The 25,606-nt window shown below is 40.6% G+C and overlaps 1 protein-coding gene across 11 annotated transcripts in view; it reads right to left on the bottom strand.

The window, feature by feature from the left end:
• The window catches only part of LOC132819922 (utrophin-like), a 751,240-nt gene that overhangs the window by 281,473 nt on the left and 444,161 nt on the right, over nucleotides 1-25,606 (bottom strand). For all 11 annotated transcript variants that reach the window (XM_060831897.1, XM_060831902.1, XM_060831903.1 and 8 more), the window contains 2 exons: nucleotides 24,381-24,535; nucleotides 20,151-20,340 (listed from right to left, as the gene is read on the bottom strand). In XM_060831897.1, the coding sequence (XP_060687880.1) occupies nucleotides 20,151-20,340; nucleotides 24,381-24,535 (345 nt within the window). The remainder of the gene's footprint in view (nucleotides 1-20,150; nucleotides 20,341-24,380; nucleotides 24,536-25,606) is intronic.

Below are 25,606 nucleotides of genomic sequence, written 5' to 3'. Positions count from 1 at the left end.
GTTGGTAGCCTCAACATCATTAGTAATCAAGGCAAAGTATGCAGAGGTACATGCTTTTAATCAAAATGCTGTGTCACTGGTCAAGTTCACAAAAGGGGCCACAATGATGATTAAAAAATCTCAAAGTTAGTTGTTTGTTTGTTTGAGTGTCATAACTCAAGCTTGTTATGTGCTGAGCATATAGAATGATTTGCATTAGAAGTTATTAATTTTAATAAGTAGCTTTCCTCAATAGAAGTATAAGACAGTCTCAGCAGCCCTGAAGGGAACATTATAAAGATTCCTTTTAGAGACTTTATGTTTGTTTTACTTCTGTCCTACAGGGGTTATGCATGTAATTTTCATCAAAAATGATGAGCTGCTCTAGGCTGGCATAGATTGAAATTCTAGCAGATTGGTTGTGGCTTGACCGCTAGAACATAAATATTGCAAAAAGATCCATTCAAGCCTTGGCAGTTTTATTAACTGCAATATTATTTGCTCTTAGAATTGCTGTCAAAGGAGTCAGTCGAGAATACAATACTGCAAAGATAATTTTCTCTTCAAGCTGTCAAATCTTTTTATTTTGAAGGATAACTGGTGGACAACAATAGTGATATACAACAAAGAAGAGACACAAAATTCTAAAGGTGGGGGTAGAGTAGTGATGTCAGTAGACTCGTAATTTAGAAATACAGGCAGGTATCCTGGGGACTTGGTTTCAAATCTCACTACAGCATATTCACTTTCTCCAACTGTCCCCTTAACCCCTCAATACCCTGCCTCTAAACATTTGAAATTAGTTCATTTCATAAAATTACAGGAATAAAAATAATGTACATTCTAGACATTCAAATGTCAAGCTTCTAGTTAGATATGTCACAACCAACCAAGACCTGACCTGACCAGAATTAATAAAACTTTTGATCCATTACGATAATAGACCAGAACTTCAAAATGTGTGCATATCTCTTTTCACTTCTAATTTCAAGATTTGTCTTCTTTTTCTAAAAAAAAAGATTGCCACAGAAAGTATAAACTGCAGCTATAAATTCACTGAAAAAAATCCTAATGGAGAAGCCAATGTAACGTCGCAGCTGAAAAGAGTCAGGGAAATTTCAAACAGGGAGATCGAGCAAGAGAACGCAAGGGCCTAACTACATCTTTCTCAGCAGACAATCACCTCTTGAAGACATGTCTGTTTTACCCTCCAGAAATGTTTGAAAATTGAATGCAACAACAAGTCTGACTATCACTGGAAAATTTAAAAAGGAACTGAAAACATAAATGGACCAGAGTACTGAGCGACACAGCTTTAAGAACAGCCATTTTTAACAGCCCTGTCCTCCCGGTAAAGATTAGATTCTCCACAGAGTGAAAACAGGCCCTTCAGCCCAACAAGCATCCAAGGAACAGGAAATTCGAGGTTTCAGCCATAAGCCCTTCTTCAGGAATGAGGAAAGTGTGTCCAGCAGGCTAAGATAAAAGGTAGGGAGGAGGGACTTGGGGGAGGGGCGATGGAGATGTGATATGTGGAAGGAGGTCAAGGTGAGGGTGATAGACCGGAGTGGGGTGGGGGCGGAGAGGTCAGGAAGAAGATTGCAGGTTAGGAATGCGGTGCTGAGTTCGAGCGATTCGACTGAGACAAGGTGGGGGGAGCAGCAATGAGGAAACTGGAGAGATCTGAGTTCATCCCTTGTGGTTGGAGGGTTCCCAGGCGGAAGATGAGGCGCTCTTCCTCCAACCGTCGTGTTGTTATGGTCTGGCGATGGAGGAGGGCTTATGCCCGAAATGTCGAATTTCCTGTTCCTTGGATGCTGCCTGACCTGCTGCGCTTTTCCAGCAACACATTTTCAGCTCTGATCTCCAGCATCTGCAGACCTCACTTTCTCCTTCAACCCAACAAGTCAACACCACCTCTCTGAGTAGAATCCCACCCAGACCCATTCCCCTCCCCTATATTTACCCCTGACTAACACACCTAAAACTGTGGAATCGAACGCAGGTCCCTGGTGTTGTGAGGCAGCAGTGCTAACCACTGAGCCACCGTGCCGCCCCAAAGGGAATTATCCTTTCTCACTCCAAGTTCTGGCAGCCAGTTCAAATCTAATCACAACAAAGGAACTTTGATTACAAAATCAAGAATATCAAAATTGCCTGCTCAACTACCAAGGTCAACAATACTGGTCTCATCCAATCACAGCTGCAACATCTTTATATTTGCCCTTCACAAAAATTCAGAGGTTGATCTGTATTTTGCTTTTACTTTTATCTGTTTTGGACGCATCGCTTACAAATGAGATTGTCGTGTTGCTACTCCTTCTTGCACCCACAGTCATCCAGTTGTACTGCACGGAAAAAGACCTTTCAGTCCAACTCTTCCATGCCAACCAGATATCCGAAATTAATCTAATCCCATTTGCCAGCAATTGGCCCATATTCCTGTAAACCTTTCGTATTCATGTACCCATCCAGATACCTTTTAAACCAGTTCCTCAGGCAGATTGTTCCATAAACGCACCACTCACTGCATGAAAAAGGTGCCCCTTAGATCCCTTTTATATCTTCCTCCTCTTACCTTAAACTTAAGCCCTCTAGTATTGGACTTCCCTATCCTGAGGGAAAAAGACCTTGGCTATTCATTCTATCCATGCCCCTCATGATTTTATAAACCTCTATAAGGTCACTCCAGAACTTTATGAATGCATGAAACTGACAAAGTGGATACTCCTTTTATTGCGTTATTCCTAATTCTGTTTACTCCGGGTTTCCTAATTCTCCTATACTTTCCTTGTACAGCGAGTTCTCCTATTCTTGTGCAATTCCGCATTATAAAAAAAATCACACTTTAGAAACAGCGCTTAAAGTATTGGTGATGTAATCATGTTATAGCCAACACATGTTTTAAAAGATCACACTTTAGGAACAGTGTCCACAATTCAATTGTGTTACAGCGAATTCATGTTAACAAAACGTGCGTTATGGCAGAACAACCTGCACGCCGCAGCTCAGTAACCTGTGTTTCTCATAGAGGCATTTACCATGCTGCTAGAGAAGAAAGTTGTTTCATTATTGAAATAAAAATCAAAACCAAAACACCAACAGACACCACACTGCAGAATGGAAAAGTGAGACAAAGTCACTGTCACTAGGAGAAATGTGACTTCACCAATATGAACCACTCCAAGGTCAGCCATAGCACAGCTCAAATTGAATGCAGAGGTCAACATAAATTACTGTGTACATTCTGCAAAAGCAAATCTCATTTCTAATCTTATTTTGGTCCAGGTTTCTCGAGTTATTCAACAGCTTTCTCCGCTTTCAATGGACTTAACCTTGGAGAACTGTGCTCACAAATGATGGTTAAAAACTATCACTATCAGAAACTGGTCATCGACAAAACACTCAGTTTTAAGGAATATTGCTCTTTATTTACCATCAACGTTGACAGTAGACAGAACAATCTCACCTCAGGTTTTATGAAAAGACAGATTGAAGCTACTCCAGGTTTTCAACTTAATGATTAACTAAGCTTTGATCATTTCTGTCAGTATCAATCTACATTCAAATGGATTTGCTACAACTAAGTTCAACTTCATATTTACTACTGACTTCATTCACATCAGAACATACAGCAATACTTTATACTTTTACTATCTAATAACTATGTTCAGAGTATTCCTTCTAATGTTATTCAATACAATTTATACTGAAAAATAAAGTGAAATTATTAAACACTGCATAATAATAATTCACCATTTGTTACAATATATAAATATGTTTGCAATGCTTTTAAATTGTGTTCAAACCACACATACAAATGGCTTTAAATTACATTATTTTGCTACCAAGATGACTTAATTTTCTCTGAAAAGAGACAATTACCTTTTACAACCTATCCTAACATAATCTACTTGTTAATTTTAATATTTAATCAGTTTTTGACATGATATAGAATCATAAGGCATTCTCCTGTATTCTAATCCACACTCCTCTTTCAAAACATGCACAGGTTTGTCAACAAATTGCCTTGCTCTGAAGCACAATATTGCAAAAGAGAGTCCTTTTAGATATATGCTTAATATATACAATGAAAGTAACATTTTTAGTTAGGATTTGGCTTCAGAAAAAGACAAAACTGAAGTCTACAGACAGCTGATAGCTTTGGTTGAAAACTGAACACACGTGAGAGATTCACTGAAATTAATTAACTACCTACTTGGTGAGAATATTAATCAACTCAACAATAACCACTAAATTTAATAGCTGAAATTAATCTAGTTATAACATTCGATTCAATCTGAAACCAAAATATAATTCTCTCCAACTTGGAGAATCACTTTATAGACTCTAAACTTTAAAATATGGCAAAACTATCAGGAAATAAGCATCTTGCCTGTATTAGTCAGCATTGACCCATTATCAGTTTAACAGTAAGCAAGACCAGACAATACTAGCTGCATTTAAAAAGTAGCATATCAAATGAACTAAGCATGTATAATCAAATACATTTGGGTACAATAGAATAGAAGGAATGTGTGTTTAGTTCAGTAATGCAGAATTGGGCACACCAAGATCTCCACAAGACCACACAGAATTTTATCAATAATTACATCTAAACATCAAAAGTCATTCACCTCATTCAGCACCAGCTGTGAACAAATTATATAAAAGATGCGACGGCTTCTGATAGACTCACCTTACATAGTTTCTGATAGCGTGGGGAGGAAATTGCCATCCTTTGCAATCGCTGCAAAAACATTACAACTTTCTGCAGAGATGTTGTCACTACAGCCATCATCGTAAGTTTGCCAGTCATGTTAAAGCATCTTAGAATTTGCATCATAAATAAAGTGCAAAAACCATTTCCTTATTGTCAATGGACTTGATTTATTAAATTTCAACATGCCCACTCTGCATCTTCAAGAGAAGCTTGAAGAAGCTGCAAGCTTAATGTACTCAAGATGAGGTGAAAGGTTGCCATAGAATAGAATTAGCCAGTCACAGCCAGTGCATCTGCCATACGCCACTGAAAAATAAAGACTGATGTTCAGTTTGCTTGCTGCAGCACAACCTTGCGAAACAGGACGACTAGGGGAGGGAGGGAGGGGGGGAGAGAGAGGGAGAGAGAGAGAGAGAGAAAGAGAGAGAGAGAGAGAGAGAGAGAGAGAATTGGTTGGTTGGGGGGGGGGGGCACGGAAAGCAGCTGAAAGACAAAGGGGAAAAAAGGGGTAGATACACACAGACACACACACACAAACTTTATCCTTTGGGAAAACCGTTTCAACCTCTAAAAATAACACAGCCTCCCAACTATTATTTCCTGGGACAGAAATAGGTTGCAAAAAGAAAGACAGAGAAATTAAGCTGAAATGTTTAGCCTCATTTTAAGCAGAAATCCAAATCTAAGTTTGGCACCTCTGCAAAGCAGTATAATAAATTTTGGGACAAATACCTGTCATACAGTACCTGCTTACAAAGTGAGGCAATACATCACAAACAGGCAGATCTTAAACCAAGTATGTTCATTTTCTTCATTTAAAAAGTAACTCTACAGATCTCTGAATACTTTAGTAACTGTATTCTATTGGTCAAACCAAGCTCAGATCACTTAAGTTGCCACATTATCCTATTGAAAATGCAGATTGCTAATACTTTTACTTTAAATGTATTATTTTAAAATTATTCAAAATTAAACTAGCTTCAATGGTCACTATGAGTTAAATAAAAGTACCTTCATTTTGTTTAACATTGGGTCAAGATTCTACAGCTTGATTTATGGATTATACATGGGATAAGCCCATGTTACTAGACTAAATAATTTTATTATTTCCTCTCCTCTTTGACTTTCCTCCCTTCCTGATTCATTGAATCTGACAAAGAGAAACAGATCATTTGATTGTTTCCACTTATTCACTGAAAGAACTATCCAACAATCCCTTTCTTAGGTTCTTTCACCAAGACTTTCCGAAATTTACTATTTCCAAGTATGCACCAAGTTTTCTGTGAAAGTTACTCCCGTATTTCACTCAGCAGTGTACTTTAGGTCATATACCTGTGGTGTTAAAAAAAATCATTCTGTCAATTACCTTGAACCAGTTTACACTGGGTGAAGAGGCAGTTATTTAGTTAATCAAAATCTGGAATAAAGAAGCTAGCCTAAGAGCAAGTGCATAACTAATTATTATAAAAGCTCATCTGGTTCAATCATGTCCTTTAGGAGAAGGAAATCTGCCATCTTAGTTGATGCTCATGTGACTCCAGACATGGAATGCCGATGACTCTTAAATGCCCTCAGGAATGGGCAAAAGTTGTTGATATAGGAGAAAGTGAACTGCAGATGCTGGAGATCAGAGTTGAGTGTGTGTGGTGCTGGAAAAGCACAGCAGGTCACGCAGCATCCGAGGTGCAGGAGAATCAATGTTTCGGCAGAAGACCTTAATATATATTGATATAACCCACGACACACATTTTAAAAAAAATCGAGGGTTTACCAATGACTGGGAACGTAACTGAACCAGCCTGTAAATACATGTGACAACAACCTAGGTTAGAGGCTGGGCATTCTTCACCAAGTAACTCAACTCCCACCTCCTCCCACATGTCTGGACTGCGATTGGAATACTGCCACTTGTCCAGGTGCGTACTGCTATAACAACACTCAAGAAACTCAAAACCAATCAATCAAAAGCTGTCACTTCGTCGGCATCCCAACCACCTCTGGCATACAACGGATACCATCTACATGATGCACAGCCATAACTTCAAGGCTCCTTTAACAGAATCTTCTAAACCCATGACTTCTGCCATCTAGATGATGATGATTAATGAAAACAAAGACATGCCATCACCTACAGCTCTCTCCAGATCACAGAGCATCCTGACATGGAACTATATTGCCGTAACTTAATTGTCACACGGTTAAAAAGTCTGAACTCACTACAAGCACTGGGTGTACTTACATTTCATGAAGTGCAACATCTCAGGAAGGCAGCTACCACTACCTTCTTGAGAACAATTAGAAATGGGCCTTTGTTGGCCTTTCCAGTGACACAGGTGTCACAAGAATTAAAACAAAATAATAATTTTGAGCATCCAGATGGGAACAGAGAACAAAACTAAAAAACAGTTGTTACATCTACTATTTGCTGCAATAACTGAAGGAGAGTCTCACAAAAGTTCAGCTAGCATTTCTTAAACAGAAAAATTTAATTCACTTCACAAACAAGCACCCTAAATGTTAAGTGAATTAACATTGCAGGGTATGGATATGCTAGACATAGAACTGGAAGCTCAGATTCTGGGTATAGAATTATGTACAAGTCAGTTTAACAACAACCTATATTTGTGTAGCAAAATCTCTCAAGGCAAAGTATAACCCAAAAATTTTATGACAATGGATATTGTCTATTAGGTGAGTCAATACAGTTGTATTTGTCGGCAAACCTGGATTTAACAAGAGAATGGCAATGCAGGAAATAATGTAGGCAACATTATCTCAAAAAATAGGACCACTATCTGGTGAGCTTTAAATATGGTCTTCTCTACATTGGTGAGACCAAACCTAAACTAAGAGCATATTTCACCAAACATCTTATGCCCGAAACGTCGAATTTCCTGTTCCTTGGATGCTGCCTGACCTGCTGTACATTTTCCAGCAACACATTTTCAGTTCTGATACTCCAGCATCTGCAGACCTCACTTTCTCCTTTCCTCCAGTTACCAACCAGATTCATTCCTCCCACAGACCAATCAGGTCGTACTCTCCACCTATATTCATCTATCCCTACCTCATCATCGCCACACCCCATCCCACCCCGCCCCCTTGTCTGCAGCTCACCTTACACCCACCCCCAGTCCTGAAGAAGGGTTACACCTGAAATATTGGCTTCTCCATCTCCTGATGCTGCCTGGCTTGCTGTGTTCTTCTAGCCTCCTGTTTGGCTACCTTGAATTCCAGCATCTGCAGTTTTTTTTGTCATGAGCTTTAAATTTGACTACTCCCATCAAAAATACTAGTTCTGAAATATAAGAAGTAACTTGCATTGATAAAGCCTTTATCATGGTACTCAAAATCAATAATGAGCAAATGAATTCCTTTCAAGTGCATCTATATAGTACTTCAGAACAACGGTTTTGAAGCATTTCTCAAAATGAAATGCATTGATATAAATAAAGTTTACTTTTAATCACCCACGTTTTACATTTCAATAATATTTGCACTATGCAAGCTTCATCAAAATACACTGCCAATGGGGACAGCGGTTCATCCCTTCTCCTTCACTGCCCAGATGTGTCCCTTGTGGATGCTTTAAAAACTTTCACTGGCTTACTTTAGAGTAGACACAACACTTCAAGTTCAGAGAGAAAGCTATTAAACTGACACTCTATGACTCTGTGGCTGAACGCTCCATTCAGCTAACAGCGATAAGCACCTTTTGTGTCCTGGATGTCAAACTGGAGCTACCAATCATTATGTTATTCAATACGAGCTGACTCTAGAGCTGATTAATGACTCACTATATCAACCCATCAGCCATGAAGTTAATCTCTGTGGACTCAACAGAAATACTGTTTGGGTCTATCATGGTGTCAGATGACCATGCTGATTAGTTATCTTGAAATGTTATACTTGATTCAGTTCAAAGCTCACTCTAACCTTTTATAGACACTAAGATAACAAGAGAGGACATGACAGCTGATTACTCTGTATAGACCTGCAATGCTCCCTCACTACCAGAAATACAGCAGTCTGGTGAAAGGTTACCTCAACATGATCTGAACCAACATGAACACAGAACATAGAACAATACAGCACAGAACAGGCCCTTCATAGTTGTGCCGAACATCTATCCTAGATTAAGCACCCATCCATGTACCTATCCAATTGCTGCTTAAAGGTCGCCAATGATTCTGACTCTACCACTCCCACGGGCAGCGCATTCCATGCCCCCACCACTCTCTGGGTAAAGAACCCATCCCTGACATCTCCCCTATACCTTCCACCCTTCACCTTAAATTTATGTCCCCTTGTAACACTCTGTTGTACCCGGGGAAAAAGTTTCTGACTGTCTACTCTATATATTCCTCTGATCATCTTATAAAACTCTATCAAGTCACCCCTCGTCCTTCGCCGTTCCAACGAGAAAAGGCCGAGAACTCTCAACCTATCCTCGTACGACCTATTCTCCATTCCAGGCAACATCCTGGTAAATCTTCTCTGCACCCTCTCCAAAGCTTCCACATCTTTCCTAAAGTGAGGCGACCAGAACTGCACACAGTACTCCAAATGTGGCCTAACCAAAGTCCTGTACAGCTGCAACATCACCTCACGACTCTTGAATTCAATCCCTCTGCTAATGAACGCTAATACGCCATAGGCCTTCTTACAAGCTCTATCCACCTGAGTGGCAACTTTCAAAGATCTATGCACATAGACCCCAAGATCCCTCTGTTCCTCCACCTAACTAAGAACCCTACCGTTAACCCTGTATTCTGCATTCTTATTTGTTCTTCCATGCTTGATTCTCTCTCACATGACCATCCTGGGCCTCCACTATTGCCACAGCAAATCAGACCACAAATTAAGAGAACACCACCTCATCTTCCGCCTGGGCAGATTACAGCCTGGAGGACTCAGAGTTTTCCAACTTCAAATAACTTCAGTTTCCATCCCCCGACTCCCTTTCCAGCCCCTGCCCCTCCCTTCCATTCCACTGATCTGCCTGATCTGCCGAGTTTTTCCAACACTTCTTGTTTTTATTCAAATTTCCAGCATCTGCAGTATTTTATTTTTGTATATAAAGCAGGGCTGTCTCCCTTATCATTCAAAGATGAGTATGAAAGCATTGAAAAATTTAAAGTTAAAATTATAAAGGTCAAACAACAAGAAAAAATAAGCCTTAATTGCTTCAATGCATACTGACTATACTGTGCATATTAGGGACCATCATGTGAACTAATCAATAAAATTCTCAGAATGTTGAAAGCTATTTAGATATCAGCAGTGTGCAGTAATCAATTCAATGCATGTACAGAAAAATGACTCAAGTTTGAAGATGCAGAAGATAATCCTTGTCTGAAGACCACCTGCTATTAGATGGCAATCCTAAAGCAGGAAATTACCAACAAACTCACTGCTGCTAACCAATATACCTGGTAAGGCATGTAAAATGAAAGGTCAGCTCTACCCATGAATCATTCACAATGCATTAATTACTTCCCTGATTTGTATGCTTGTGTAGTACAACTTCACATTTAAAAGGTCAATGGTGTACTTATCTTGATATGAATCACACAAGCATGTCATGGAAAGGCATCCTCCTGTCTTCAATTGAAAGCAAAATATATTACTTTTAAGTTATTGGTATTTACACCAAGTGCATTAGCAAATTAATATATAGGATATTAGATAAAGGCAAAAATCCATTACATCTTGGGAGCTTATTACTCCTGCTTTAAATCCTGCATTTCTGAGTATCTGTTCAACCAGTGGAGTGTTTCTTATTATTTAGTCATAGTACTTGCATAACACAATTAGCTTTTGCATGAAATATAAAATGGTAAACTGTGCCCAGAATCATTTTGAACCTTTCCCACTTAATTGCTAATATACAATCTGTTTACGTACAAAAGCAACACTCAATATTCTCATTCAAGATCATCATGTGTGCCAGTGATGCTGAGTGTATTATCAGGCTCATCAGCTGGCTCTGTGGCTGCTGGCCTTTGAGTGAACCCATAGAGCTTTCAATGTCATTACAGTCCACAGATGTGATGGGAAAGTATCCACATCAAGTTGAGAATGGATCCAAGCATGTTAACTACGACCACAATGGAAGATATTACCTTACGCAGCCCACAACAGCATGGCTTTAACATTCAGTGGTTGAAATCTACATCTACTCAAGTGAAATGTAAAAATGGATTGCATAGAGAAGAAATCCAAAAGCTCTGGGTCAGGTGTGTGTGCATGTGTATATAGAAACTTTGCAGCAGCCACCAGGAGTCCATGAGAGAGGCCTGATGCAGCTGAGTGGTTGATGTTTTTCTGAATTTTATGAGATACCTTTTGTCAGCAGGGGTACAACTTTAAACATGATCAGAAAATATGAAACTAAGATGACTGCAGTGTCTCCACACACACACTGCATTAACATGAAGATTCACATCTGCAGTTCTGAAGAATGCCTGTTCTTTTAATTTATTCTGACAAGAATCCAAATGCTGCTTCACAAATAGGATTCAACCACTTAAATGCTGCATGATCCCAACACATTGCATCCTTTTTCCTTTATTTGCACATATTGGATAAAAGTAAAGAAAGATGGCTACAGTACCGATATGATTAGACCATTGCTGGTTAGCTACGTAATTTGTGGGGTTGCTGGAGGCTGTTCAATTCAGTTACATATGGTATATTCAGCCAGGAAGTGTTTAATTAAAAAAATTGATGTAATTCTGGTACAATTGGAGTTCAGTTCAAGTGCTACAGTTGATTTGTGGTTCAAAGAGCCAAAACCCAAACATGCCAAGACTTGAAACTCTCTTGTTGGGTGCAAGCCAGGTATTAAGGTTATATTTTCAAATTTATTCTGTAAACAAAGGTATATGTAATCTCAATTGTTATGGCACAGGAGGAGGCCATTTGGTTATTATGGCTATTTGCCTTTAATCAATGTCTTTTCTGGTTTTCTAAGTAAATATGAATCCTCTGTTTGCTACTTCATTAAATGCAAATCAAGAATAGCTACATTATAGGTAAGAGGGTGGGACGTTTGTTTCAAAACATTGTCTCCAAGGAGATTGAGACAATTTTCCTGAACAGCCTTAAATTTTCCTGGGAAATTGTTGTGGTGGAACTTTTGGTGCTACATTCTAATACTAACCTGAATGTTTGCTGTCCAAGTACCATCAGAAATGGAAATACACTTCAAATGTTTGAGGTACTTAGTAAGATGGCTCCAGTTTTCATGCCTTTCTCTGCATATTTATGATAGATGTAAAACTTTGAGGTGTTTTGACAGTTTGAGGCAAAAGAATCTGAGATATTGAAGAGTGCAAAACTTTGTGCCTAGCAGTCTATACAGCTAGCACAGTGCTGATTTCTCGTAAGCTGCTCTACTATCAAGATGGAACAAGGGGACGAGAGAATGGGAACCCTTCTGTGGATGTTTAATATTTCGCTTACACAGCAACCTACATCATTTATTGCTGATTACTATATTTGTCCTGCACAGCATATATAAAAAAACCACACAAACGCTATACATATAAGGAGCAATTGAGCTTTTATAATGTTTTAGAATAAAAATTAATGTTTTCTAGAGCAATAAATAATAAGGTATTGAACAGATGATGCTTAAAATTTAATAGAATGAAGAGGACTAGAAACATGGAAGGTAATTTCGCAAAGGACCTCAATACAAGTGGTCAGTTTCATACACTAAAGAGTGTTGAAGTCTAAAGCAGCAGATGAAGGACAGCATTGTACTTTTTAAATGGTTACGTGTAATCTATTATTTATTGTTTTCAATTTTAAAAGCCTCAATTTCACTAAGACATAGTTAAAAACAAAGTACAAGCTTTCCAAGCGCTGCTCTTTGTCAGGTAGCTTGTTCTTCCAAATAAACCTGCTGGACTATAACCTGGTGTTGTGTGATTTTTAACTTTGTCCAGCCAAGTCTAACAGAAGTATCTCCACATCATCACTAAAACATAACATTGTACTTTGGATGTTGAAATTCTGAAATAAAGACAGGTTTCTTTGCTCTCTCTCTTTGCATCATACCAAATTCCATATGCAATAAATTATCCTCTACCATTTCCACTAGCAAACACATCTGCTCGTCCTCTCCCTTTTTAGCATTTTGAAAGAAATATTCTCTCCATCATACTACGGTCAACTCCTCTTTAAATTTCCTTCACCACTCAGACTCAATTTACTAACACCTTTTTCAGGTTATTTGCTGCTCATAATGGGGTCTCCAAAAGTCCATAAGACATAGGAGCAGAATTAGGCCATTTAGCCCATCGAGTCTGCTCTGTCATTCAATCACAGGTGATATGTTTCTCAGCTCAATTCTCCTACCAACTCCCTGTAACCCTCAATTCTTTTACTAATCAAGAACTTATGTGTCTGTCTTAAATAAATTCAATGATTTGGCATCCATAGCCTTCAGCAGCAATGAGTTTCACAGATTCACCATCCTGGCTGAAGAAATTCTTCGTCATCTCAGTTCTAAAACGTCGTCCTTTCACTCTGACATTGTACCTAGCAGGTCCTACTCCACCCTACTAGTGGAAACACCTTCTCCATGTCTAGTTTGTCCAGAATCTCAGTATTCTGTGAGTTTCAATGAGATCCCCCTCATCATTCTGAACACCATTAAGTACAGATCCAAAGTTCTCAACTGCTCTTCATATATCAAGTCCTTCACTCCTGGATCTTTCACGTAAACCTGCATGGATGCCCTCCTAGGCCAGGCCTCCTTTCTTAGATGTGAAGCACAAAACCACTCAGAACATTCCAAATGCTGAATAGTGAGGAGACAGTTGCAGATTGGGTGATCACTTCACCTCTTCGCAGAAATGGTCTGTTCAATCTACAGCGTGACCATGAGCTTCTTTTAATTTTCAGCTTAATTCTCAGCCCGGCTCCCATTTCAATCTGGTCACTGGCCACTTAGACTGTTCCAACAAAGCTCAGTATAACCTGGAGGAAGAACATCTCAACTTTCAATAAAGCATTTTAGCGACTTCTGAACTCATCACTGACTTCAACAGTTTCAGACCATAATTATTGTTGCCACTCTTTTAGACAACAAGCATTGATTAGGGTTCTGCTATTCTCATTTACCCATCTTTTGATTCTTTCTTTGACCCATTATCACACCTTTTTGCCTTGAGCCTTCATCGCTCACCACTTAGTCACTCCTACTTCCAACTTAACATAGATATTCCCTTAGGTTCTTCCATTCCCTCATTCTCTGCCTTTGTACTTGTTAAAACCTGCCACATTACTAAAATATTCAAGATCTGATGACATGATATTGATTGGAAATGTAAAATCAGTTTCTCCCTCCACAATTACTGGTTGACCGAAGTACCTGTACAATTTTCTGCTTCTAGTCCTCCAAATAAAGTTTTTTAAAATTCATTTGTGGGACTTGGGCGTTGCTGGCTAGCCCATCCATTGATGGCCCAGCTCTATTTGCCCTCAAGAAGGTGGTGGTGAGTGGGTTGCTAGGCCATTTCAGAGGGCAGTTGAGAGTCAATCACATTGTTGTGGCTCTGGAGTCACATATAGGCCTGACCCAGTAAGGATGGCAGATTTCTTTCCATTAAGGACATTATGTGAACCAGATTGGAAAAACCTATAATTAACAATGGCTTAATGATCATGAGTTGACTCTTAATTCCAGATACGTTAAATTGGTGATTGAGAGAGTGGATTTGGGGTGAAGGAAGTTGAGCCAATGAAAAGCTGTAACCCCATACGTTTACAGCTGCAACTGTACAGAAGTAAAATACAGTGAATGAGGATACTTTGAAATAAATACAGAAAACATTGAAATACTCAGTTTGTCAAGCAGTATATGTGAAACAGAAAAAATACAATTAACATTTCATTATGACTTTTTATGAGAATTGTATCTTGACCAAGATGTGGATGATAAAAATTGGCACACAAACTGGAGAATTTTTCAGTACAGCCCAATTCGCATATTGGCAAGTGCCAAAAAGCACAACTACCTAATTCTACCTCATGTTCAAATATTTACCCATTTCCCTTTTAAAAGCAATTTTGGATTCTGTTTGCACTACAGTTTCTTACAGAAGATTTTACTTCTTTCAACCAACTTATTCTCTAATAATTCTTTTGAAGGTGATCTTAAATACGTGTCCTTTAATTACTGATTCACTGCCAAATGCAAATAGATTTGCATTTTTTGAAAATCAGAACATCTCAACATCACGTCCATTTAAGTGATCTCACGTATCTTATTTGGGAAGATGATGGCCTAGTGGTATTATCACTGGACTGTTAAGCTAGAGACAAAGTAAAGACTGCAGATGCTGGAAATCAGAATCGAGAGTGTGGTGCTGGAACACCACAGCCGGTCAGGCAGCATCTGAGGAGCAGGAGAATCGATGTTTCGAGCATAAGAGCTTCATCAGGAATGAGGTTTGTGCAAGGTTTGTAGCTCAGGTTGAGGGTTAGGGTGTAGGTTTACTCGCTGAGCTGTAGGTTTGATATCCAGACGTTTCATTACCTGGCTAGGTAACATCATCAGTGGCGACCTCCGAGTAAAGCGAAGCTGTTGTCTCCTGCTTTCTATTTATATCTTTCTCCTGGATGGAGTTCCTGGGGTTTGTGGTGATGTCATTTCCTGTTCGTTTTCTGAGGGGTTGATAGATGGCATCTAGATCTGTGTGCTTGTTTATGGTGTTGTGGTTGGAATGTCAGGCCTCTAGGAATTCTCTGGCATGTCTTTGCTTAGCCTGTCCCAGGATAGATGTGTTGTCCCAGTTGAAATGGTGTTTTTTTTCATCTGTGTGTAGGACTATGAAAGAGAGGGGTCGTGTCTTTTTGTGGCTAGCTGGTGTTCATGTATCCTGGTGGCTAACTTTCTTCCTGTTTGTCCAGAAATGTGAGTTTGTTGTCAGTTTCTTCCTCCATGGTGAACTTTATGCCTGTGAGGGTGTTGTTGATGATGTTAAATGTCTTTTCTATCTTGTTTCATTCTGTGATGACAAAGATGTCATCTACCTAGCGAATCCAGATTTTTGGTTCGCATTTCTGGATGTCACAGTAGAAAGAAAGGACAAGGGAGAATTACAAACCTACGTACACAGAAAACCGACAAACACTGACCAAATACTTAACTACACCAGCAACCATCCTAACACACACCAATGAAGCTGTATCAGAACACTATTCCAACGAGCCACTACACACTGCAGCACAGACTAACTTCGAAAAACAGAGAACCACCTATACAACTTATTCAAGAAGAACGGATACTCAAAAAATACAGTGCACAGATTCCTCAAGAACAAACCACGACAAGCAGACAAAACACAGCCAGGAACCCTAACCACCTTACCATATATCAAAGAAGTTTCAGAAATGACAGCCAGACTACTGAGACCTCTCAGAATCCTAGTAACACACAAACCCACCAACACTCTCAAAGTAAAACTAACAAACTTAAAAGATCCAGTACAACCCATGGACAAAACCAACGTCATCTATAAAATTCCATGCAAGGACTGCTGCAAACACTACGTAGGACAAACAAGAAGAAAGTTAGCCACCAAGATACATGAACACCAGCTAGCCACAAAAAGACACGACCCCTCTCTTTCATAGTCCTACACACAGATGAAAAAACCATTTCGACTGGGACAACACATTTATCCTGGAACAGGCTAAGCAAAGACATGCCAGAGAATTCCTAGAGGCCTGACATTCTAACCACAACGCCATAAACAAGCACATAGATCTGGATGCTATCTATCAACCCCTCAGAAAGCGAACAGGAAATGACATCACCACAAACCCCAGGAACCCCATCCAGGAGAAAGATATGAATAGAAAGCAGGAGACAACAGCTTCGCTTCACTTGGGGGTCACCACTGATGATGTTACCTAGCCAGGTAATGAAACATCTGGATATCAAACCTACAGCTCAGCGAGCAAACCTACACCCTAATGAGGTTTGTGGGCCAAGGGGGCTGAGAGATAAAGGAGAAGGTAGCTGAGAATGCGAATGTGGAGGTGGGGATGAAGAGGATAGGTTGGAGAGGAGAGTGGAGCCGATAGGTGGGAAGGTAGAACAAGTCAAGACGGCAGTGTCGAGTTTAAAGGTTGTATCTCAAATCAAATGGGGGGAGACGGGAAATGAGGAAATCCACATTGATCCCATGCAGTTGGAGGGTCCCAAGGCAGACGTCCTCTAGACATTGGGTGGTAAGGGTTTAGCTATGGAGGAGGCCCAGGATCTGCTTGTCCTTGGGGAAGTGGGAGGGGATGTTGAAGTGTTTGACCACGGGGTAGTAGGGTTGTTTTGTGCATGTGTCCCAGAGATGTTCTCTAAAGCGTTCCTCTAGTATGCGACCTGTCTCCCCAATGTAGAGGAGACCACATCGGGAGCAACTGATACAGTAACTGACATGCGTGTAAGTGCAAGTAAAACTCTGATGGATGTGGAAGGCTCCTTTGAGCCTTGGATGGAGGTAAGAGGAGATGGTGTCGACAAAGGTTTTGCGATTCTTGTGCTGTAAGGGGCAAGTGTCGGGATGGAAGGGTGGGTTGGTGGTGGGGGTGTGTGTGTGTGGATCTGACAATAGAGTCATGGAGGGAATGATCTTTATGGATGGGGGTTGGGAGGGAAATATATCCCTGATGATGGGGTCTATTTATAGGTGGCAGAAATAGCAGAGGATGATGTGATGTAACCGGAGGCTGGTGGGGTGGAAGGTGAGGACCAGAGGGGTTCTGTCCTTGTTGCGGGTGGAAATGGCAGAGGAGTTAGTAACCTACAAACAGACCCCACCACCTAGGGTATATTTCCCTCCACATGCCTATCCGCATTCTGTAAAATCCATTCCCTCTGCGACTCTCGTCTGGTCCATGCCCCACCATCAGCAACTTCCCCTGCCACTGCAAGAATTGCAAAACCAGCACCCACACCTTCCCTACCTCCCCCCCACTTAACTTCGTCCAAGGCCCCAAAGGAGCCTTCCACATCCATCAAAGATTTACCTAAACTTGCACACATCATTTACTGTATCTGTTGCTCCCGATGTGCTTCAGTGACAAACACAAAACAACTCCACCGCCCCCACTGCCAAACACTTTAACTTCCCCTCCCACTCCCCCAAGGACATGCAGATCCTGGGCCTCCTCCATCGCCAAACCCTTACCACCCGGCGCCTGGAGGAAGAATGCCTCGTTGTCCGCCTTGGGATCCTACAACCACACGACAATGTTGATTTCACCAGTTTCCTCATTTCCCCATCTCCTATCTTATCCCAGATCCAACCTTCCAACTCGGCACCGCCCTCTTGATCTGTCCATCTTCCTTCCCACCTATCGGCTCCATCCTCCTCTCCGACTTATCACCTTCACCCCCACCTTCCTCTACCTATTGCATTCCCAGCTATTCTTCCCCCCAGCCCCAGCTCCCCCCTCCCCCGAATCTCTCTCATTTATCTCAGTCCCCTTGGCCCACAAGCCTCAATCCTGATGAAGAGCTTATGCTCGGAACTTCGGTTCTCTAGTTCCTCGGATGCTGCCTGACCGACTGTGCTTTTCTAGCACCACACTCTCAACTGTTAATCCAGAGACCCAGGTAATGTTCTACAGACCAGAGTTTGAATCCCACCACCACAGGTGCTGGAATTTGAATTCAACAAAAGTCTGGAATTAAGAGTTTAATGATGACCGTGAATCCATTGTCGATTCCATTGTGGAAAATCCACCTGGTTCACTAATGTCATTCAAGGAAGGAAACTGCCATCCTTACCTGGTCTGGCCTACATGTGACTCCAGATCCACAGCCATGTGGTTGACTCTAAACTGCCCTCTGGGCAATTTGGGATGGGCGAGCAATGCTGGCCTAGCCAATGACGCCCTCATTCCATGAATGAATACTGTTATATTCAATTTCTCTAGATTACATAAGTAACAATCCATAGTACTATACTCACAGTTTAATATATCAAATTGCTAGAAAAAAAGGACAGCTGGGTCAGCATCTGTGAAGATAGGTTAATGCTTTAATAGGGTCCTGTCTGCATTTTTCGTAGGCCAGCTCATTGCTGAAAATTTTCTATTTTTTGTTTTGATCTCCTGCATTCAAGTGATCATCTCTATTTCTTCTAGCAATTTCAGTTCATTAATCTTATTTTTCAATTGTCTTTGAAAAAAGCTTACATCGTTTACATCTGTAACCACTTAGTGATGTAAGCATAAGCCCAGTATTTATTGCACAGTCAGTTAAAGGATTTTGGTGGGGTAGATACATTTTTTTGTGGTTGACCAGTAAGTACAGCTCCTGCTGGGCTGTTTTAACTACTACTAAGCAATGCAAAGCATTACAGTGAAGAAACAATCTCAGTTTTATAAATGCCTAATCTACCCATCTGTAAAGTACCTATAAAACACATTAAAACCTGACAATTTAAATATTTTCCTATTAACATATTAGGTTTGCCAAAATTATGTGACGCTTTTAAAAGAACATATCAATTCCACAGTTAAAAATTACAGTCTTCAAAAGGAGAATTGAAATGGGTTTAAGTTGTTTTGTCGATGAAACACTAGTATGCTTGTCAAGTTCACTGGCTCAGATAGACATGAAACCATCTGGCTCCTCCAGCTGATAAACACAGGTATTATACTGTGAAATGATCAAAACCTGCTGTAAATTATGAGGAAAAGGCAGTTTAACTAGTGTTAATTATGTGTACAAAATGGGTATAAATAGGCACAAATATTTCCTCTGTTGAAAACTGTCCTTTTTTTAATACCATTTACAAATACTATATATATAGTTCCTTGATGCATCATTCACTGCAGTGAGGCTTTAACACAATCTGAATGGTAGTGCTATAAAATGGTTACAGTTTATTCTATATATTACTGAGTGTTGAAAACTGTCATTTCAACTTCTGCAAATTTCCAACAATCACTGATAAGCAATCTCATGCAGTTATACAACAGAACATTTCTGCATGGAGTAATAACTAGTCTCCATCCTTAAATATCAGAAGCTTAATTTCCTTCAAAATATACATTTGCCGCAGGTTTAGATCTCAACTACCTAAGGGATAATTGAATTAATGTGCCAGACTGATCAAAAATCTGAGCTGTTCGACTTGCATCTCTCATGGTCGTGTTATTATATTTTGGAATAGCAGCCGAATATACAGGAAGGGCATAGAGAACGTTCACCAATCAGATGTACTTTTAAAGTATTTAAAGAGGACTCCTAACACTCCAAAATAATCGACAAAATGTAAACATATCTCAGATGAAGTTAATAACTGCATAATCAACCGGATGATCAAAATCAGAATCAAAATCATGTACACTCCAGTATTACTGAAAAGGCTGTCATAGATAATCAAATATTCCAGTCTTTACTTCAAAGTGTACTTACTTGCAATCTGTGTTTGAGTTCCTTCACGTCAGCAGTATCCTGCAGCGTGTCTTCTTTTTCAACTGCACTGGCCAAGATATCAGCTGCACTTTCAGTATCCTGCAACCACCGAAGACATCCCTCTAACTCCTGCAACAAGTTCTGTAGCTGCTTTAGTTCACTCTCCAGCTTTTCAACTCTCTCACTGGCTCTGAGGGAAGCAACAGGACAGCAGAATTTGAAGTCTGCAGACCACAACACAGAATAGCAGAACAAATGGCATGATGCACATTGCAGAACAGGACTGAAAAACTGAGAAATCATAGAAATATTAAAATTCTCATTAAAAATCTGCAAATTTAATTAATAGTTAAATTTTCAAGCAGCACCTTTGATTTGTGATGGAAACCATCACACTAAAGCATTTCTTTTCATACCAATTAAAATTAAATATTAGTTTTAACACTGGGTAAACCTGTCCTATTAAATCTCATGTCACCTATTTTTGCCACCATGTTCCTTACTCTACCAGTTCTTAACCAGGAGAAAGTGAGGACTGCAGATGCTGGAGGTCAGAGCTGAAAATGTGTTGCTGGAAAAGCGCAGCAGGTCAGGCAGCATCCAAGGAAGAAGGGCTTCCTTGATTCCTGAAGAAGGGCTCATGCCCGAAATGTCGATTCTCCTGCTCCTTGGGGTGCTGCTTGACCTGCTGTGCTTTTCCAGCAACACATTTTCAGCTCAGTTCTTAACCAGGCCTGTTCACTGTAATTATACTATTTTTACCATATACAATTCCATCATCTTTCACGTCTTTTTTTTCAACTGGTACAACCACTAACCTCCTAAACAACATGCATAGGGCAAGGTAAAGGCCATTTCCAAGAAACAGGAACCTAATCATGTCACCTTGATATTCAACAGTTTTGTAATCACTGAAACCTCACCATCAACATCTGGATGACAAGGCCCAGTCATATGAATACTAGGGTTTCAAAAGCATGTGAAGGATTGGTAATTCTGCAATGGGTAATTCACCACATGACTCCAGATCCTTCCCACAATCTACAACAGTACAAGGCAGCATTGTGTTCTGAGGTTGTACACCATAACATGTACGCTGCCACCAATACTTGAGAGGTATTTGTCACTCCAGGTTCCATGGGCTCTAGTGTAGATGAGGACAGCCACTTCTGGTCAAACTAAAAGAGATTTTCTTTCAAGGTATAATTTCTCACACCTCTGCAACTACTTATATTGCACAAGATCTGGTACACAAATAACTATTTGGTAGGAGACAGTAAAAACAGCAGATGCAGGAAGTCAGAGTCAATAGATGTGAAACTGGAAAAGTATCCGAGGAATGGGAAAGTCACTGTTTTGGGCCAAAACCATTCATCAGGACTGGGGTGGGTAAGTGGAGCCCAGAAGTAAATAGGGGGGAGGTGGGGCTGGGGTAAGGGTAGATGGGATGGTGATTGTTGAATGCATGTAGGGAGTTATGATGATTGGCCAGTTGGAAGGGTGGAGCAGATAGGTGAGTAGGAAAATGGATAGGTTAAAACAGGTCAAGGAGGTGAAGAGGAGGGGTGGGGTTAGACATGGGATAAATCTGGGGGAGGAGGGACTTCGAAGTTGGTGAAGTCAATGTTGAGGCCATTGGGCTGAAAGCTTCCTAGATGAAATATCAGGTGTTGTTCCTCCAGTTTTGTTTGGCCTCACTGTGATAGTGGGAGAGGCCAAGGCTGGATATGTCGTTTGGGGAGTGGGAGGGGGAATTAAATTGGATGGCAACCAGAAGGTTAGTGTGTGTAGAGCGCAGATGCCCTATGAACCAGTTCCCAAGTTGGCGTTTGGTCTCCCCCATATAGAAGGAGCTGAAAATGTGTTGCTGAAAAAGCGCAGCAGGTCAGACAGCATCCAAGGAGCAAGAGAATCGATGTTTCGGGCATGAGCCCTTCTTCAGGAATATGGTCTCCCCCATATAGAGACCACCTCATTGGCATCAACGGGATGCAATAGATGAGATTAGATGACATGCAGGTGAATCTCTGTCAGATCTGGAAGGATTTGTTAGGGCCTTGGATGAGGTGAGAGGGGAGGAGTGGGGTCTGCTGTTGCACCTCTTGCAATTGCAAGGAAAGGTGTGGTGGAGACGGTGGGGAGTGTAGTGTTGATGAGTCATGGAGTAAACGGTCTCTGTGGAAAGGAGACAGGGGTGGGGAAGGAAATTTCTTTTTGGTGGTGGGGTCAGATGTACATGGTGGAAATCTTGGAGGATGATGTGCTGGATTTACAGGTTGGTGGGGGGGGGGCGCAGGATGTTTTTAAGCACAAAGAGGGCACTATCTTTATTGTTGTTGGGGAAGGGGGCTTGAGGGCAGAAATGTAGGCGATGTAGGGGATGCAAATGAAGGCATCCCTAATTAGAGGACAGGAAACTACAATCCCTAAAGTGGGATGTTATCTGGGATATCCTGGAGTGGAACGTTTCATCCTGGGAGCAAATGTGGTGGAGGCGGAGGAATTGGGAGTTTTGGAGAAGGGTGGGTGAGAGGAGGTGTAGTCAAGGTAGCTGTGGGAATCAGTAGGTTTTGAAATGGATATCTGTGCTGACTTGATGTCTGGAGATGGAAACGGAGAGATCCAGGAAGGGGAGGGAGGTGTCAGAAATGGTCTAGGTCCTCCCTTCTCACCTCTGTCCAAGGCCATAAACAATCCTTTCAGATCTGACAGACATTCACCTGGACGTCATCTAACCTCATCTATTGCATTTGTTGCTCCCGACATGGTCTCCTCTACATCGGGGAGACTAACGCAGACTCGGGGATCGGTTTGCAGAGCATCTGCACTCTGCACGCAGTAACGAACCCGACTTCCCAATTGCCATCCACTTCAATTCCCCTCCCCAATACCACAGCAACATGTCCATCCTTGGCCTCCTCCACTTTCCATTGACGTCAAATGGAAACCGGAGGAAGAACACCTGATATTTCACCTGGGAAGCTTACAGCCCAATGGCGTCAACATTGACTTCACCAGCATCAAAGTCCCTCCTCCCTCAGCCTTAGCCCATATCTTACCCCACCCCTCCTGCTCATCTCCCTAACCTGTTCTAACCTGTCCATCTTCCGACTCAGCTATCCGTTCCACCCATCCAACTCACCATCCCACCTACCCTTCTCCAGCCCCAACCGCTCCATTTACTTCTGGGCTCCCCTCCCCAGTCCTGCTGAAGGGTGTTGGCCCAAGGCATTGACTTGCCTGGTCCTCGGATGCTGTCTCACATGCTGTGCTAATTATTTGGTAGCACTGATCTTCAGCATTGCTGACAGATGATGCTTTTTATCGAAGCTTTTCCTCTTGCACTCATTGGGACTATTTGCAAGAATGCCAATTTGCAAAGAGAAAATAGCATACTGTATCGCAGGACAGCACAGATTGGTTGTCCAGTGGACTCTGAGTGGTACAAGCATTACCATATAAAATGCACCACTTTTATGGTGACCAACAGTAAACTGCGAAGCTTTATTTAAATTTTAATCCAGGCAGGTTGACTCGATTAATCAAAGCATTTTCCTGAGAAATGAAACCGAGAATGGTTGTCACCTATTTCGTTGATGTGGAATAGGTATTATGCTAGTAAATGTAGCTTCTAGTATGTGCAAGCCTGCCCGAGAATCCTAAAGCAATTATCAGCATAATTCTTTGCAAGTTCAGGATCATTTAGCAAATGGAAAAAAGTAGGATTTCATGACAATCTGACGGCTACATGGTAACTTTCATTGGCACACCTATTTAGTTCCATATTTTGTTTTTAACTGAATTCAAATTCTTCATAGAGCAAGTGGGGACTAAACTCCAAAGCTGGATTATCAGCCTGGACCTCATAACTAATATTGCCCGTATCATAACCACTACACTAGCACATCCTTCCCAAATGTACCACACCTTGCAGCAATAAGATTCATGTCCAGTTACACTTATAGTAATTTGTGTTTTAACTGTATTACTGAGCAACTGAGAAAAGACCAGTGAAAACAAATTCCTGATCAGTGACTTCACAGATAGTGACACAGTTGGACAGTCATGTAGCAGCACGTACAAGGACCAAGTTAACAATTAGCTGTCTCAGGCAAAAACACAGGGCACGACAATCAGATAGAGGCAGAGAAAATAACCGGGTAAAGATGAAATATCTGAATTACAGACATTCAAAATTTGATCCCAGTCTGTGAAATCATCTCATCTCACCTTTGATTGATATTATTCCAGGAGGTATCAATGCTGTCTGTAACCTCTTTCACCTTCCGAGTATCATCTGCTGCATAAACCCGGAGAAGTTTACTGGACAAGTCTTTGAATGATGACACTGTAAACTGCCCTTTGTGTAATTCTTCTAAGAATTGCTGAAAAACAGGTAGCACATGACACGGAGATGCATATTGTTCCAAAGCACAAACAAGCTTAGAATTATGTCTATATTGTCCTCCCTGTACTACCATTTCTTTTTCATACAAATGCTATAGTTCAAATTACAATTCCCAACTATTTCTGCTCATTCAGAAAACAAACAATATTCAAAAAGAGTAACTATTTTTTGCATTTTTCCTAAATAGAGCAGTTTCTTCGGCACTAATCACAAAAGCGATTGACCCAGTCATCACATGACATACATTGATCTCAATAAATACCATTTATTGGTATCCTGGGGGAGCAGGGAATAAGGACAATTTCTCTGAGCTGAGTATAACAAAACTGTTAACAATGTATAAAATCTTGTTTGCAATTTAATTACAAAGGGTTAAAGAATGAAGCAAATCAAAATCGGCTTTTGTACCAAATTCAACTCTTATCCCAAATGAGGGCTGCAATTCTATTCGGCAATATTTTATAAAGGATGATTTTTGTACTGTAAATAACATAAATGCACAAGATCACTGTTCAAATTGTCAATTGTTATATTTTCATTGTCATTGTGTCAAGGAGATGAATACACAGTCTTGCAGGAACACCACAGTATGGCCTTGGGGCAGTTAGCCATGCTTTTCATAACAGCACAAAAGCAGAAAAAAGTTTTTAGTTTGTGTTAATAATTTAATGATTTGCTAACCACCTTCATTAACCAGAATCAGCAACACACATGGGGGACAAAATTATTGAAATTTTATCAGTTTGTGTGGTTCAATAAAAAGTTGCTCTGAAAGACTAATAGCCTGTAGCTTGTGCAGGAATTAATAGGTGATGGCTGTAGCTGTGACCCACTTTAATTGTTAAGGATTTGTAGAACATTCTTTGAGAGACTTGGTTTGTCTCACATTACAGGGGCTCTACCTTTGAAAAGTAAGTGAATTAGTATGAAATGGGTGGATTGCCCCTTTGCTCTCTTCATAGCCATGGCACATATCGCTGTTTGAATTGATCCAAAATGTGCTGAAGGAATAGAAATGAGTGGTTAATTTGGCACTAATTTCACTGAA

Source organism: Hemiscyllium ocellatum, chromosome 10 (assembly GCF_020745735.1).
Source record: "Hemiscyllium ocellatum isolate sHemOce1 chromosome 10, sHemOce1.pat.X.cur, whole genome shotgun sequence".
Classification (NCBI taxonomy): domain Eukaryota; kingdom Metazoa; phylum Chordata; class Chondrichthyes; order Orectolobiformes; family Hemiscylliidae; genus Hemiscyllium; species Hemiscyllium ocellatum.
The sequence above is the reverse complement of the archived record's forward strand: the minus strand, read 5'-3'. Positions and strand labels throughout refer to the sequence as shown.